This window comes from Alligator mississippiensis, chromosome 2 (genome assembly GCF_030867095.1).
Source record: "Alligator mississippiensis isolate rAllMis1 chromosome 2, rAllMis1, whole genome shotgun sequence".
NCBI classification, from domain to species: Eukaryota; Metazoa; Chordata; order Crocodylia; family Alligatoridae; genus Alligator; species Alligator mississippiensis.
The window spans coordinates 172,646,417-172,663,085 of NC_081825.1; the positions used below are offsets into that span (position 1 = coordinate 172,646,417).

Genomic DNA, 16,669 nt, shown 5'->3' on the forward strand with positions numbered 1-16,669 from the left:
AGATGGGTGACCCCCCATTGGCTGGCTCTGGCCCTGGCCTGTTAAAAATTAAGGATGATTGATCCCTGGTGTGACTTCCCGCAAATCAGGAGGGCGGGGGCTGCTGGGCTTGTGGGGCTCTAGAGGGACTTTCCAGTTCTGGAGAAATGCCAGGTAGGAAGTGGCCACAGCCTTATCCCCACAGTAACTGGGGAGGGTGCCTAATAGTTCAAGGGCCAGCTCTGCTGGGAGAGTCTCTCCTGGTCATGCCAACACATTTTTTTTCTAATTGAACATTTTTCAGGTTTCAAGCCAAATCAATTCCAAATCTGTGAGTCAGTCAAGAACCATAAGTGGCCCTACTACCAGCAAACATCCTCCACCCCACCTGGGGCTTCAGATGTTTCCAAATCCTTTGGCAGGCATCCTAAGTGCAGGCACAAGCCCAGAGGCTTGGGGTTTGGATGCCCCCGAGTTTAGCCATAAGGCCCCAGAAGCAAGCTAGGGAGGAGTCTCCCATTTCCATAAAGTGGGCATAAAGCCAAGATCTTTCCATTGGAAGTCTAAGTGGGAGGTTAACTATACATTACCTCTGTGGGTACTCCCCCATGCCAGGAGAGAGGTTTTCCCCGGGTGTGACTAGGAAAACTGCCTTGGTGGTTACAGTGTTTCCTCTGCCAGGTAAGTATGGTCATGTCAACACTCCATAACAATGCACAGGCATTTCAGTGCCCCAGCCAGGGCCCAATCCTGATTGCCATCACCCCAGCACTGATCAGGAGCTCCTTGAAGGTGACGGGTAAAGAAGAGATTAGGATCTGGCCCTGGTCTTCCACTACTGGGCTCCTTTGAGTGATGGGTAGGGGGTGCACGTGGGTGCATGTGCACCCCCTGAGCTTGGTGGTGCATCCCCTGCAAGAAGCGCCACCAACGCTGCCAGTGGTGCCTACAGGCAGTTGCTGCTCACCACCCCTGCTCCCCCTTGCTATCAGCACCACCAGTGATGTCTGTGGGCAGTCCCTGACTGCTGCTGGCAGCATCTGTGGGTGGTCGCTGACTGCCAGTCAGCACATGCCACCCCCCGCCCCACCCCCCCTGGCTGACACTGCCACAGCTGCCTGCAGGAGCTCCCTGCTTGCCACCGCCACGCCCCGACTACCGCCTGCGGGTGGTCACTGTGCCCCCCCCAGCCTCTGGGGCCTTGCAGCATTTATGCTTTGAGCAACAGTTTGCATGTGGGGCAGGGGGCTGAGATCTCCATAAGCATTTTGGATCCCACCCCATTCTCAGGGATAACAAGTGGGTGAGCGCCCCGGGTGCCGAAGAGAAGGGATGCCAACAGGTGCTGCCTGGGCAGGGCGAGGGACACAGCCGCGAGCAGCCTGTTTGGGGGGCTGCTGGGAAGGGGGGAGGGTGGTTCCTGCCACTGTGTGCACTCCTGGTCAAGCATGGCATGTGTGTGTGCCCTCTGGATTTGGGTGCAGGGCGAGGGCGGGCTGCCACTGTGGGCTTTGCCCCAGGTGCCAAACTTCCTTGCCACGGCACTGGTGATAATTTCCCCAACCCTGTGCTCATCCCTTGGCAAGTCCCCACTCCTTGCTTCTCCAGGGAATGTGATTCAGTCATGCAAGGGTTATCTGGGCCTTGCTGCCAAAACAGGTATAAAAAAAGCCGTAGACAATGAGCTAGGCCAGCTGGATTCTCTACATAGTGTCTTGTGGTACAGGCCAGGCACCAAACCAAACTGTTCTGCTCCTGTCCTGACTAAAAGCTGATAAACTGGGGCACGATTTTGAATCAGGCCTGGAGTCAGGAGTTGGCCTGGAGTCAGGAGTTGACAGGAACTACTGCAAAGAGAAAACAGAATGGGATCAGAATCTGATCCAGGACCTGGTCTGATCCCTAAGGGGACAATGGGCCCAAGTCTCCTTTCTCACCCACCTTGTTACATCAGCAAGCCCACTGATGTCATCAGCAAGCCCACTGATGTCATCAGCCTCCCTTGTAACTTACCCTGGTGGAGAGGGAGCCTGCTGGGCCCACTAGGGGCATTGTGACTCTGGAGCTTGCAGGAAAGACATCTGGATGAGGCAATCTGAACAGCTTTCTAGAGAAGAGGCATGCAATGAAGGACAATGTCTTTGTAGTTATAGCCCATCCCTAGTGGATTAAAGTAGTAGAATGGTGCTTATACTAGGTGAGCCGTACTGATATAGAACACTACTCTACCACTGTAACTGTGTCCATGCTGTGGGTTGTACTGCTCTTTTTGGCCATAGACACATGAATGGGACCTGTGGGGTAAATCCCAGCTGCCCCAAGGAAAAACAGAAGTTGAGGACACATGACACAGTGACCTGAACCACAATAAATCTAATCTAAAAAAGGATAGTATACCTCAGATCCAATCCAAAGTATTTTCTTCACAGACTAATTGGTTTCTTTCAGGGAAAGTACTTTGTTTCCAGTTGGTCATGGCTTATTTCTGTCTTGGGCCAACACAATTCATGTAGCTATGACCTCATCATCCTCTACCAGTTGGTACTGGTACAAAATCTGTGGCTAGAACAGGCCTTGTGAGAAGAAAAAATGATGCTACTATGACCTTTGTGGAGACCTGATGAGCTGAGAATGTGCTTGAAATAGCTCATGAGCAGTTTAAATGAATGGTGTGGTGTAAGTGTGTGCTGCAGGTGCGGCATAATCATTCACAGTCCACATCAAATATACACCAAGGGACCAGAGTTTGCAAACTTAGACCTCGCTAAGGTCCTCATTTGTGCAAGAGGTCTCCATTAGGGGGTTGGATTAAAGCTGCTAAACAAACTTGCTAAGATCTGATAACTATCCTAAAGCTCCCCACTGTCACAGCCAAGTGCAATATGCATCTGAGGACCTTGCCAAAAATCAGGGTCTTGTGGGTTGCTTCTATTTAGAAAAGAAATTGATGATAACTAAGGGTCTTTGTTGGAATTGTGTTTATTAACAAAGCTTAGGCAGGAAGTCATGCTTTCCTGATCACAAGTGGCATCAAGCACCAAGCTAGTATTTCATTAGTCACAGGTGTAAGCCTCTTTCCAGCCAGCCCTATGCCCAAAAGCTCTTTCTGTCAGGGTTGTGCCATCTCTCTCTGGCTGTCTTTTGACTTTCTTCTCTCTGTCTCTGTTTCTCTCTCTCTCTCTCTCTCTCACACACACACACACACACATTCACATACACAAATAGCTGCACTCCAATGATCATGATCATGATCATGGATCTAGTTGTGATCATGATCTTCAAATACAGATGGGCAGATCTAGGATTCTGAAAAGGGGGGTGTAGATGGTATGGCACATCACCATCGCTTGTAGCACAATGTACCTTTTCCTCCAGTTAAAGAGAACCTGGAAGGTTTACTAATATGCTAGGTGCCTGGTACTATATTATCGAGTTCAAGATCAAAGCTAAAACAACATACCTTCACTGGAACGTGCGCTCATTTGCTAGATAATATATTGAACTAAAAAAAACTAGACAACAAAAAAAGAGTCAAATGATCATGTCATCAATCCTGTTGCCATTTTTGTTAAATGTACGTCTCTTGTTCAGATTCATAAAACAAAATCTAATTTTCTGGAGTGCCTTGACAGTGCTTCCAATACTTCACGGCAAGCCATTTCTACACTCCAGTTAATAGCACCACACATGGATGAAGGTTTTGAGCTAGAGCTGAGAACAGTGTGCAGGCCTGCGAAATAGGAGAAAGAGTGATTACCAAGAGTGGCTGGCCCTGCTATGTGTTCAAATGAAAGCTGGACAGCAACCGCTATCCAGTTCTTACATGCTTTCAAGCTTTAACTTGGCAGCTGGTTGGCTCTTTTTATAGCTAGATTGTCATTTTAATCCTGTGATGATTACTTTGCAGGTGTGGCCAGGCTAAATTTACTGCGCGATTCACCTTTTAATTGTGTAATACATGTGTAGAGTGTAGTAGGGGCCATGATTTAGCAGGCAGCAGGAGAAAGGACAGTTTCAACAGTGCAACATCAAGACCATTAAAAAGGAGAAGAGGCTGGTCAGCACCTGTGGAGCAGAGAGATGGCTGGGAATCAGGGAGGTGATAAGGAACTACAGGGGCATGGGTGACTGGTTCCGCCTTAGTCAGGGCCCCCCCCTGTGACCAGTCTGGACAACAGGGGGGATCCCCCCATGGCCAATCCTGCTGCCCAGGGTGGGGGGTCCCCTCTTGCTGCTGATTCTGTGACGGCCAATTGCTGTGGCTGATCGCTGCAGCTGCTTCTGGGGGTGGTGGCAGCAATTGGCCAGTGCTTGCGGCGGAGGCACCTGCGCTCCCGCCTGCCCATCACCTAAGCGGTGAGTGTGGCCGGCGCTCTCGGTGGGTGCACGTGCACCCCCGTGCAACCCCTACGTGTCACCACTGTACAGGGGTGGGCAAAATGCAGCCCGCTGGCTGGACGCAGCCCATGGGACCCCTACAAAATTTAGAAAATTAATATTTATCTGCTCTGGCTGCCTGTCATGCGGCCCTTGACGGCGGCCCCCCCGCCCAAAATAATTGCCTGCCTCGGAGCTATGAATAGAGGAAAGGGCTGCTACCAAACTTGGATCAACAAACTTTAAAAACGGATTTTCCGTGAAGGGAGAAGGTCCGGGGCCTCCCCCTGGCAGGAGGGCGCAGCGGGGGGCAGGAGGGCACGCGCTGGGGCCAGGGCTGGGGGGTCGCGGCTGCCGCTGACGTTTACAACCGGGTCCCGGTGCAGGACGGCTGGAGAAGCGCTGGTCTCGGCCGAGAAGACGTGCCCGAAACGAGACCTCCTGGGGCCAAAAGGACGCCTTGACGAGACCAGCCGGGAAGAGGCGAGCCCCGTCCTCTCCTGCTCCAGTCCAAGGGCCGCGGCGGTGCGGCTGGGCGCGAGCCGGTGCCCTGCCCGGCCGGCGCCAGCGGGAGGGGGCCGGCAGCGGGGCCGGGAGAGCCGGGAGCGCCGCCCCGGGGGCGGGACCGCTCCGCTCTGTTCCCTCCGCTCCGGCAGACGGGCCGCTCCGGGCGCCGGGTCTGGTCGGGCCGGGCCGGGCTGGGCTGGGCCGGGCCGGGCCGGGCTGCTGCGGCTGGGGAAGATGACGGCTAGCCGCAGAGTCGGGAAGGTACCGCTGGAGCCCTGCGCCCGGGCAGCCCGGCGGGGCTGCCGCTTTGGGGGGCGGAAGGCCGAGCGGGGCCGAGGCCGGGCCCGGGGTTGAGGGGACGCCGGGCCGGGGCCGGGGCGAGCGCTTTCGCTTTCGGTTCCCGCGCCTGGGAGTCCCCGCGCTGCTGCTCGGCAGTGGCCGAGGCGGGGGAGGGGGCGCTTGGCCCGGCCTGGCCTAGCCTGGCCCCTTCAGCGCCTCCCGTCACGGCCGAGCGGCTGGGGCAGCCCAGGGCCCCCTGCACGGCGCCCGGCGGCGGCGCGTCCTCCCCCGCGGCTCTGCCCCGGGCTTTCGGGCGCAGGCCCGTTCCTTGCGCACCCGGCCGAGGCCGCCGGCAATGCGCCTCCCTCAGCCGGGGAGGCTGCTGGGTGCCCACGAAATCCCTTGGGACAGCAAGAGCGAGAACGGAGTGCAGGGAGCGAAGTCGCGGGGTGGTAACAAGGGCTGGGGAGCAGCGGCCAGCGCCCACTGCCCCTTGAACTTCTCGGAGGTGAAACTGCCCCAGGCTCAGGCGCAGGAAGTGAGGCTGTCAAGACACAGATACGAGCCCTGTGCAGAAGGGGCCTGGGCTTGACAGGTGGGGCTGGTTGAGACCTGGTGGGCCCACCCGGCCCCGCAGCCTCCCTGTAATTGGGAGATTACAGGATGAGGTAGGGCTGCACATGCTGCATGGATGTGGGGTGGGAGGTCTAAGGCAGCGCTGGACAGGCGCAGGTGGGAGGCTTCTGCAGGCAGTGGGCCGTGGTCCCTGATTGGTCTGTGTTTGCTGTGGCAGGAGCTGGATGAGATGAAGAGATCGGGGTCCCGCTGCCTGCAGGACATTGAGGTGGATGACACCAACGTGCTCTTGTGGAAGGGGCTCCTGGTGCCGGTGAGCATGGGGGGGGGTCTGAACAAGGGGAGGATTGCTCTTGGGGGTCTTGGCTAGTGTCAACACAGAGGAGTTCCTTGGAGTCTAATGCCTCAAGGGCCCTTTAGGGCTGGATGGCGCTCGGTAACTCCCCTCCCCACTTTCCTGACCCACATCCAGGACAGCCCTCCCTACAACAAAGGCGCGTTTCGGATCGAGATCAGCTTCCCTCCTGAATACCCCTTCAAGCCTCCCAAGATCACCTTCAAGACCAAGATCTACCATCCCAACGTGGATGAGAAGGGCCAGGTCTGCCTGCCCATCATCAGTGCTGAGAACTGGAAGCCCGCCACCAAGACAGACCAAGGTACATGCTCTCCCCTGGCCCCTGCTCACTCTAGCCTTCCTGGAGCTCGACAGGAGTCAAGGGGGCGTGCGGGGCCTGCAGGCATTCATTTGTTGTTTAGTGCTGGAAGCAGGTACAGTGGGGCGGTGGATGAGGTACCACACTTGGGGTGGGCGGGGTGGTTTGGGGCAGTAGCATAACAAGGGGTGGGTGTGTGGGGCACTAACCAGAGGTCCCAGAATCACTTCTCACCCCCATGGAGTCCAGGTCCCAACAGGAAGAGCAGCCTTACAGCATGTTCTTGCAGCAGCAGCCAGGTGCATGGTCCCCCTGCCCACAGGGTTTGTCCAGGGCACCTGTTTACTGCACTTCTGGTTTGGGGCAAGTCCCCCTGCCCCCTCACACTGCATTGACCACCCTGGTGCTTTTGGCAGTGATCCAGGCCCTGATCTCTCTGGTGAACAAGCCTGAACCAGACCACCCACTGCGCGCTGACCTGGCCGATGAGTTCACCCAGGACCCCAAGCGCTTCATGCGCAACGCTGAGGACCACACTCGCAAGTTCAGTGAGAAGAGACCAGGCGAATGACACCCCCTCTCTACTGCCTCCCGCCAACCTGCTCTGCTCCCTCCTGCCTGTGCCTACTCCCTCTTGGGCAGGGGCAGGACACCTCCACATATGCACTGAGACAGGTGGCAGGATGCATTCTCTGGAGCTTTGCAGCATGTCCCTTGCCCTTGACTGGAGGGAGGGGCTGCCCATGCCTTGACTTCACTGCAGACCCTATGCCTGGAGAGGAGCCAGGGCCCTACCCCATGGTGTCCCTCTCCCTGCACCAGTTGACTGTCTATCCCCTCTTTGCTGAGGACTCCTCTCTTCTTCCCCAGCTCTGATGGGGACACTGGGGCCTCTCTTCTGGCACCAGAACTTTAAGCCACGAATCCTCTTTTCCATGTTGATTGTTTAGGGTTTATATGTGTGGGGCTTTGTGTTTGTCTGTCTGTCTGCTTGGCACTTTAATATCTGAGCTGCAGAAATCTGGGAGTGGTGGAGCAGGCAGTTTTCATGGTTCAGATTTTCCTAATAATTGAGACCCGACAAGATAGGAAGCAAGGAGAACCTGGAGTGACCCACAGCAGGAAGTGACCTCAGGGAGACCTGGGCACCGGGCACTGAGGAAGGTGGTATGAAGAGGCTGAGGTCAGGCCAGCTGTGCCCACTCTGATAGGGAGAGCAGTGCTGGGCTGGGGAGTTTGGTGAAAGACCTCCATCTTTTTTTAAACTCTCCTTTTCCTGTATGGGGTGGGTTTTTCTCATTGTGAGCACATGTTAAGTAGCTGTTTATTTTTGCCAATAAAAGCAGACCACGATCTCCGAGCTCCACTTGTGTCACGCCAATGTGGCTCCTCTCTTGGCTGGGTCTGGGGTGGGTTCAAACCAGAGGGTGTTGGGAGTCCCACCTGCTGCATCGGAGATGATGTCAGAGCAGAAGCTCCCAGGGTTGGACCATTCTCAACCCCTATGCCAGCCTCTGCCCTCAGTCCTGGCTTCAGGCTGGTAGTGCAGGAGTGAAGGACTTTGATACCAGTGGGCAGCTACAGCCTCTTGCTTTTGGAGATGCTCCTGTTCTTCTGTACCAAACAGAACTGAGGCTCGGGTCACAAAAGCATTGGATGCAGGTGTCGCCGTGGATGTAGTCTTTCTGGACTTCAGCAAGGCCTTTGACACTGTCTCCCACCCCATCCTCATTAAAAAACTAGGCGACTGTGGCATTGATGCCTACAAAGTCAGATGGATTGCAAATTGGCTGAAGGGTCGTACTCAGAGGGTGGTGGTGGACAGGTCATATTCAACCTGGGGGGAAGTGGGCAGTGGAGTCCCCCAGTGCTCGGTCCTTGGGCCCGCACTGTTCAATTTCTTTATCTGCAATTTGGACGATGGGGTGAAAAGCAACCTGTTCAAATTTGCTGATGATACCAAAATTTGGGGTGAGGTGGGCACGCTAGTAGGGAGGGAAAGACTGCAGCAAGACCTGGATAGCTTGCAGGGGTTGTCTAACAAAAACAGGATGCATTTCAATACGGACAAATGCAGCGTGCTGCACTTAGGCATTAGTAACCATCACCACACTTATAAGATGGGAAACTCCCTTCTTGAGAGCACAGAGGCAGAAAGAGATCTTGGAGTCATTATTGACTCCAAGATGAACATGGGCCGACAATGCGAGGTCACAGTCGGCAGGGCCAACCGGACCCTGTCATGCATTCACAGGTGCATCTCAAGTAGGGCCAAGGAGGTGATACTCCCGCTCTACGCGACACTGGTCAGGCCACAGCTGGAGTACTGTGTCCAGTTCTGGGCAGCCCCCTTTCAAGAGGGATGTGGACAACATCGAGAGGGTCCAGAGGACGGCCGCCCACATGATCCAGGGACAGCAGGGCAGACCCTACAATGAGAGGCTACAGGACCTGAACCTGTTCAGCCTTCACAAAAGAAGGCTGAGGGGGGACCTGGTGACTGTCTATAACTCACTAGGGGGGACCAGAAGGGTTTGGGGGAGACCTTGTTTCCCCTAGCACTCCCAGGGATAACAAGGAATAATGACCACAAGTTGTTGGAGAGTAGGTTTAGACTAGACATCCGTAAGAACTACTTCACAGTTAGGGCGGCTAGGATCTGGAACCAACTTCCAAGGGAAGTGGTGCTGGCTCCTACCCTGGGGGTCTTTAAGAAGAGGCTTGATGCCTACCTGGCTGGGGTCATTTGAGCCCAGTTTTCCTCCTGCCCAGGCAGGGGGTTGGACTTGAAGATCTACAAAGTCCCTTCCGACTCTACTTCTATGATTCTATGAGGCTGTGTTAGCAGGGGGCAGCACCAGCCCTTCTCACTTCCCCTCCCACCCTCCTTGCAGCCCTAGGCATTGGTAGGGAGGAGGCCCAGGATCTTCTACAGGCTGGCTTGGAGACAGGGAACAGCATGACAGGGCACTAATGCAGTCCTTAAACTTCAGCACCGATGTGCCTTTCTGTAGGAGGCACCCTGCTCTTGTACTGCCTGGATGGTCATGCCCATCTGACTGCAGGGAAGGAATGTGGCTGCAGGATGTGTAGGCAGAGCCTTCCATATGCCTCTGATCAACTGACCCCAAGGACTGCACAGCAGCTACTTGAGCTCAGAGTAGACCTGCTTTAATGCCTTGAACACATGCACATGCTAGCTGTGGTTATGCACCTGCTGTGGACATAGCAAACGGATGCTTGGAGAGGGCTCCCAGGGGAGGAGATGCATGCGGTGCTGAGGGGGAGCACATGTCCTGCTGGCCAAGGGGAGGGTGACATCTGTAAGGCACAGGGTGTTCGGCTTCCGGGGCAGGAGGACAGCTTAGCATGGTCCCTGCCAGCTGCTACCATCCCAGCTGCTTTGGGGCACCCATGAGAAACATGCTGTGCCTGCCACCGGCTACTTTCTTGGCAGGTAGAGGCAGGGGCAGTCCAAATGATCTGCCAGTCTAGAGGGGACTGCACGGCATCTGCAGGTCTTCCCCACCTCTGTAACGGACTGTCTTGGTATCTAGCAACTCCATCCCTCACATTGAAAGCAAAGCCAGGCTCATAAACATCTGGGACCCACAGTGATGCCCCCACTCCCATCACTGGACCAGGGCTGTAGAAGCAACAGCACTTGGTGGGGGGACTCTGGGTCCTAGCAGAACTGAGATGGCAGCAACACCCCGCTATCCCTGAGCCTCTCACCCAGTCTGCTCTGCATTAGCAGGAAGAGCCTCTCCACCTCCTGGGGCAGGAGGATGCTGCTGTAGGAGACCTAGCAGGACAAAGCCACAGCCCAGTAGCCCCTCAGGCTGCAGTTGTCCTTGGCAGATGGGGCAGAGGCTTTGTGTTTGGGAATGTGGGAACACCCTCCTCCCCCATGCCTGTGGGCAGTCTCTGCAGGTGCTGGGTCTCTCCCCTTCCCCAGTGTGGGCCCTGCCCTGCTTCACCGCTTCTTGGTCTTCACCAGCCCCTTGGTCACCAGGCTACGGTACAGCTCCTGGAGATAGGTGTAGACACACTTGGAATCAGGCACACTCATGCGCACCATGTCATCTACCTCCAACAGTGGGGCACAGTCGGCATGCTTCCTGTGGGCAGAAAGGGCAAGCACTCATCTCCTTTACCCCAGCCTGGCTTCTCTGCCTACTGGTGCCAGCCAACATGGATGGCTCACTCCACCCCCTGCTGTGGACCTGTGCCCAGGAGCCTGAACACCAGGGCCCAGGGCTGTGGCTTGGGGCATGCCCCTCTGAGCAGGAGGCAATGGGCAGGATGTCTGGGAGAAGGAGGGCTCAGCCAGGCCACTCAGTGCAGTCTGGAGGACACTTCCCAGGAGCTGCCTGGTGCTTTACCAGCTTTGCTGGTCACCCCTGGATGCCCTGGTCTCACCATGGCATGGGCAGGTCTGGCCCCGGGGCTGGGTCCATGCTCTAGGGCTGGCTGGGAAGGAAGCAGCTGTGGCTCATGGCTTTTGTGAGTTTGCCAGCTCATAGGGAGAGCAGCCAAGCCACAAAAGGAACACCCTGCTAATCATCTAATTGGCTAATTAGTGCAGTTGCAGCAAGAGGGCCTTCTGGCAACAAAAGCTTTGCCAGGCGCATAGTGGGAGGGCATGTGCTCTCTACCCTTGTAACTTCCTCTAGTAGGTAGGGCAGGCCCCCTACTGGGGAAGGTTGGGCTGGGCAGTGCAGGCTCTGCCCCCTGTTGCCCCTGCCTCTGAGGGGCTCAGCTCTTGACTCAAATGTTCCTCATAGAGGACCTCCAGGTGGGCACTCACTCAGCGGTGGCAAAGGCCAAGGTGAAGTTTTCTCTGCGGTTCTCGGGCGTGAGGGCTGCATAGTCAAAGGCATCAGGGAAGAACTTGTGCACCAGGGCACAGAAGGCCAAGCCGCTGCTCCAGCTGGAGGAGAAGTTCACGATATCCACGTGCTGGGGTGGGCACGGGCATGGAGAAGGGAATGGAAGAGAGGGAAAAGTGGTCAGACTATGAGTTCTCATTGTACTACCCTCCTCACTCTGCTCGCACCCCTACCCCTTGACATCACTCCTGCAGGCCCAGGAGGAGCCTAAGCCTGACCAGGACAGCTGGTGGTCTGTTCTCCGGCTGGTACCCGTGGCTAATGGCAGACACCATTTTGCCCTGGCACCCATCCATAGCCAGAGGGGAGAGGGGACAGCAGAGCAGCCGGCCAGGGGCTGTGTGGTACCAGTGCCTGGTGGCCCAGTCTGTTGGGTTTCAGGCACTGTCCTCCTGCCTCTGCATACCTCCAGCACACCACCTGGGCCAGGGCTGGACAGTGGCTATGGGGCAGGAGGTCATCAGGCTGTGCCATACTGGCTGGCATTATAGTGGTCATGCTCCTGCTCATGTGGGTACCGCTTCCTGCCTCAGCCCGTTGGTTGCCTCTTGCTCCCCAGCCCCTTACCTCATAGCCACGGGTCTTTGCACGACACCATTCCAGCAGCATGTTCTTGATGGCATTGGTGCCCCCCGTACGCTTGATATTTGGGGCAGGACCACTGGCTGCCCTGGAGGGGAGGGATGGGAAAAGAAATCCCCCTGACCTTCTAAAATGGTCCCAGAGCTGGCACAGGGACAGGGTTTTCTCCTGTACTTCTCCAGCCTAGAGAAGACCCTCCCTCCACCTCTGTCCCACCAAGGTCAAGTGGGACTAGAAGGGGCCTGACCATGGAAGAGCCCACCCAGGAGCTGGAAGTGGTGCTGTATTATCCCATACCTGGGAGGGTACCCCTGCCAGACTCCACCCCCTGCCCAAGCCCTCCATGGAGTTATGCTGTTGTAAGGGGGGACCCCAAGTACTTTGTCCCAATGCCTTATGGCAGGGTGGCCTGCTGGCAAATCACACCCCTATTCCACTCCCCATAGTCCTGGAGGGGCTGGAAGTGCTCCAAGGGTCACCAAGAGGTGCCGCACCCCCCAAACTTCTCCACGATGGCCTTGCGGGACTGAGCCCTGGGGCCCAGGCGGGGCCGGGTCAGTTCCCTCCGATCCAGTGCTGGCTGCTTCGGTTTCTCTTTGGGGGGTGCTGCTCCCTCAGGTGCGGTGCTCTTCTCCCTGGGCTGCTGCATTGCCTTACCAGGGCTGGGGAGAAAGGGAGGGCATGTCAGAGACGGGGGCTGTGGAGCAAGAGCATCATGCTGGAGAAACCACCCGGTGCCCCCCACTCCAGCTGCATGCCTGACCCCAGCCTGGCATTAGGGGCAGCTGTGCAGCAATGGATACCAGCCCCATGCCCTGGCTGTGCACCAGGACCAGCCTATAGCCAAGGGGCACTGTGCTGCTAGAAGGACCATGCCTGAACCTTGGCTCTGCACTGCTCCCCAGCCTGGCCAAGGGGTGCTGTGTGGCAGTGTTACCATCTTCTCACCCTGGCTGTCTGCCAGCTCCCAGCTCAGCACTAGCAGGGTTGCATAGAGACACCATCCTGAGCTGCATGCCATGTTGCTGTCCCAAAACTGCAACCTGGCACTTGGGACGCTGCCCATGCCCCAGTGGCAGACCCAGGCAGTGCAACAGCCCCAACTCAGCCTGGCACTAAGGACGCTGTGTCTTATGGGGACACTAAGTGTAGCCCCAGGCTGTATGCCAGCTCCAATACTGCAGCCTGGCACTAGGGGGCGTTGTGCTGCACAGGGACCCCCCCATCCCAATAGGCAGGGCATGTACCAGCCCTTAGGTCCCAGCTGACATGGGATGATGGGTACACTCACCTGGCACTGCCCTCTTGGCCCTTGGAAGCACCTTCTAGAAGGAATTTAGAGAGTTAAAAACAGATCAAGACATCACCCACAATGGGATTAACCGGGAACCGGAGCTGGGGCTGAGGGGGAGGTGGGAGGCAGCTATGCTGGAAGTGACCCTGTGTCAGGGGGAGAGAGGGAAGGGGGGGGGGGGGGGGGCTGTGTAGGCTGATTGCTCCCTTCCATGCACACTGGATGTCTTGTCCCTCCCTCACCCCTGTCCCCTATGCCCATTGCCCTTACCTGACTGTGAGCCCCCTGTGTCCTGGGCAAAGACAGTGCTGCCTGTGGGGCTGGCTGGGCCCTGATCAGGGGAGCTGGGTGCAAACTCAGGCCAGTACTCCTCCTCTTCCCCCAGGTCTGGGGACACTGGCTCCTCTGAAGTGCTGGCAGTGCACTCCTGGGGTGAGGGAAGGGTAAAGCCTTTATGGGACCATCCTCACCCCCACAGCTCAGGACTCCTAGGTCTGCTCAGCCATCCCCATCACCCCCAGTTGTTTCAGAGGTCCCCAAACTGTGGTACGTGTACCTCTGTGGGTACACAAGACACCTCTGGGGGGAACATGAGAGAAATTGTCATGGCAGATTTAATTTTCAGTATAATAATAATTGACATTTAAGGCGTTAAAATATAACACATATACCCGTAGCTGGTTAATCTGGAAGTGGGTATGCAATAAGAAAAAGTTTGGGAACCTCTGCTCTAGGAGGGTTCCTGACTTCCGTGGCGGGGAGATTTACTTCAACACCCTGGCACCACAAGTGGGGCAGCCTCCCTGCCCCCTGCTCAGTGTTCCTCACACACCAATGTGCGAGCTGCACATGACTCCCAGTTGGGGGATGCATGGGTGCAGGCAGCACCTCCAGGTCACACTTGGCCCTGGTGAGGTGGGGGCAGCAGACACAGGAGGAGCACTCACCTCTTTGCCTGGGGCTCCAGCCCCACGCTCCTCAGCCACCTCCTTTTCTGGTTTGGTCCCAGCTGCTTCTTCCTGGGGTTCAGCCCCAGACACTCCTACTCCTGCTGTCTCCACTGCTTTGGAGCCCACACCTTCCTCTGCTCTCACCTCAGCCTCAGGTCCTCCCACCCCACTGCCCACCTTGGTATCACTCCCAGCATCCTCTGCTCCTCCTGCCTCACTGCCCCCCTTGGCCTCACTCCCAGCATCCTCTACTACTACCCCACTGCCCCGCTTGGCCTCACTCCCAGCATCCTCTACTACTGCCCCACTGCCTCCCTTGGCCTCACTCCCAGCATCCTCTACTACTGCCCCACTGCCTCCCTTGGCCTCACTCCCAGCATCCTCTACTACTGCCCCACTGCCCCCCTTGGCCTCACTCCCAGCATCCTCTACTACTGCCCCACTGCCCCCCTTGGCCTCACTCCCAGCATCCTCTACTACTGCCCCACTGCCTCCCTTGGCCTCACTCCCAGCATCCTCTACTACTGCCCCACTGCCTCCCTTGGCCTCACTCCCAGCATCCTCTACTACTGCCCCACTGCCCCCCTTGGCCTCACTCCCAGCATCCTCTACTACTGCCCCACTGCCTCCCTTGGCCTCACTCCCAGCATCCTCTACTACTGCCCCACTGCCCCCCTTGGCCTCACTCCCAGCATCCTCTACTACTGCCCCACTGCCCCCCTTGGCCTCACTCCCAGCATCCTCTACTACTGCCCCACTGCCTCCCTTGGCCTCACTCCCAGCATCCTCTACTACTGCCCCACTGCCCCCCTTGGCCTCACTCCCAGCATCCTCTACTACTGCCCCACTGCTCCCTTTGGCCTCACCCCCATGATCCCCTGCTCCCCCCAGCCCTTTGTCCCCCAGTGCTGCCTCTTTGGCTTGCATCCCTGCCGTCCCTTTCGCATTCTCTCCTGCTGTGCCATCAGCTTCCGAGGGCCTGGGCTGCTCTGTTGCTGGTGTGGGGAGGGGCACAGCTTCCTGTGGCTCCATCTCTGCAAGGAGACCAGAGGTAGGAGGGTCAGATTTGGGCTGTGCAAAGAATACAGTCCAGCCTGCCCAGAGCCCTGTGCTCACCTGCAAATCGCCCCTCATGGCCTCTACTTACCTTGGCCACACTATTGCCAGGTCTAGGAAGAGAGAGTGGGGGTGTGGTGGGGTATGTAAACAGGAAGCAGGAGCAAGGTGAGGGCTTTTAACCCTTTCCCAGCAGGCTAGAATCTGGCCCTTTAAGGCAGGGGGCAGCACCAGACCCTCCTGTTACCTAGTAAACAAACCCCAAATACCCATGACTGGATCAAGCCAGTGACTCAAGCACTAAAACCTGCACCAGGTGGGGGTGGGGAGAGAAGCATGGGTGCTGCGGGAGGGGGGAGTGCATGAGTGCCAGCACCAGCTAAATATACCCCTGCCTCTCACTGTGGGGCCCCCTTGGCAAAACTGTGGTCACCAACCTGGTCCCCTATTCAAGCACCCTCACCCCACGTTGGGTGTTCAACCAAGCATAGTCCTGCACTCATGACCCACTCCTGACTCTGCTGGTACCCCTCACTCCTGACCCACAGCCCCCTTCTAGCTCAGCCTTGGGGTCCTCCCAGCTCTGTTGGAGCTCCTCACTCCCACCACATGGCCCACCTGCCATCCCAACCCCGAGCCCTTATGGCCTTGTGTCCCCCCAGGGCCTGGCACAGGTACTGTGGGGGTGAGTACAGGAATTGCCAGGGGGTCTTCAGCAGGATAGCAGTCTATGGAGGATGCGGGGCTTCAGCCCGATCCATTGGTGCCTGCTGGGGGCAACCTGGTGCCAGCCCCTCTGTGATCCCTCCCACATCTCTGGGTTTCTGCTGGTGCCTGAACCCCTGGGCTGGCAAGCAATGGTGGGCTGAGGCTGCACCTACCTGCTGGCTGCTTCCTAGGGCTTGTGGGCTCACTGTGGGCTGCAACTGTCAGCCTAGCTCATTGTATCACTGCCCTTGGCATGCCCCCCCCCCCTGCTAGGGGATCCTATTTTTATCAGGAGAAACACATGGCACTTTCCTTCAGCTGCCCCCTCACACCCCTCCCCTCCTCTGCTGCCCTTGCATGAGCATACACAGATCTCCTCCCGCACCCGCATGCTGCCCTCACCAGCCCCCCAGCCCCTGGTACTGAGCCCCCAGTGCTCCCCTGCAAATCCCACGGTCCCCACAGAATGCCCTGTTTCCCTCACACCATGACTTCTCTGCACTGACCTCCCCACTACCAGCCACACCACCCCAAACCCTCCTTATTCCACATGTCCTTACATACACAGGAGGCCAACAGCACCCCTCCACTGACCCCAGACTCCTCACAACACCCTACTGTCCTCTCCTCATACACAGAGCACCCTAACACCCCCACACATAACCACTTCACTGCCCCTGACAGCCCTCCACCACCACTCTACAGAGCCCTCCAACTCCCTTGCAGCTCCTTGAAAACCTCCTCAACCGCTCTGAACACAAACACTCCCCATCAGTTCCTCCCCACAAAGATCTCCACCACCCACAGAGCCTC

General features: G+C 57.1%; 2 protein-coding genes across 2 annotated transcripts; one reads left to right on the plus strand and one right to left on the minus strand.

Moving 5' to 3' along the window:
- The first annotated feature begins 4,995 nt into the window (after positions 1-4,995).
- Positions 4,996-7,734, plus strand: UBE2L6 (ubiquitin conjugating enzyme E2 L6). Its single transcript, XM_006260341.4, has 4 exons — positions 4,996-5,124; positions 5,936-6,031; positions 6,191-6,377; positions 6,791-7,734. Exons 1-4 carry the CDS (start codon positions 5,098-5,100, stop codon positions 6,943-6,945), a joined length of 465 nt encoding a protein of 154 aa, XP_006260403.1. The 5' UTR covers positions 4,996-5,097; the 3' UTR covers positions 6,946-7,734.
- Positions 7,735-9,529: 1,795 nt separating this feature from the next.
- On the minus strand, positions 9,530-15,226 carry SMTNL1 (smoothelin like 1). The gene is made up of 7 exons (XM_059721314.1): positions 15,209-15,226; positions 13,413-13,569; positions 13,140-13,173; positions 12,343-12,510; positions 11,834-11,936; positions 11,185-11,336; positions 9,530-10,495 (listed from the first exon to the last, which is right to left on the minus strand). The coding sequence occupies exons 1-7, from the start codon at positions 15,224-15,226 to the stop codon at positions 10,351-10,353; spliced, it is 777 nt and encodes a 258-aa protein (XP_059577297.1). The 3' UTR covers positions 9,530-10,350.
- Between the last annotated feature and the right edge of the window lie 1,443 nt (positions 15,227-16,669).

Coding starts and splice junctions, on each gene's coding strand:
- UBE2L6 (XM_006260341.4), top strand. CDS start 5,098: ATGACGGCTAGCCGCAGAGTCGGGAAG. Junction 5,125..5,935: donor CTAGCCGCAGAGTCGGGAAG/GTACCGCTGGAG, acceptor TTGCTGTGGCAG/GAGCTGGATGAGATGAAGAG. Junction 6,032..6,190: donor GGAAGGGGCTCCTGGTGCCG/GTGAGCATGGGG, acceptor ACCCACATCCAG/GACAGCCCTCCCTACAACAA.
- SMTNL1 (XM_059721314.1), bottom strand. Junction 13,174..13,412: donor CACAGGGGGCTCACAGTCAG/GTAAGGGCAATG, acceptor AATTCCTTCTAG/AAGGTGCTTCCAAGGGCCAA. Junction 12,511..13,139: donor GGCCAAGAGGGCAGTGCCAG/GTGAGTGTACCC, acceptor CTTTCTCCCCAG/CCCTGGTAAGGCAATGCAGC.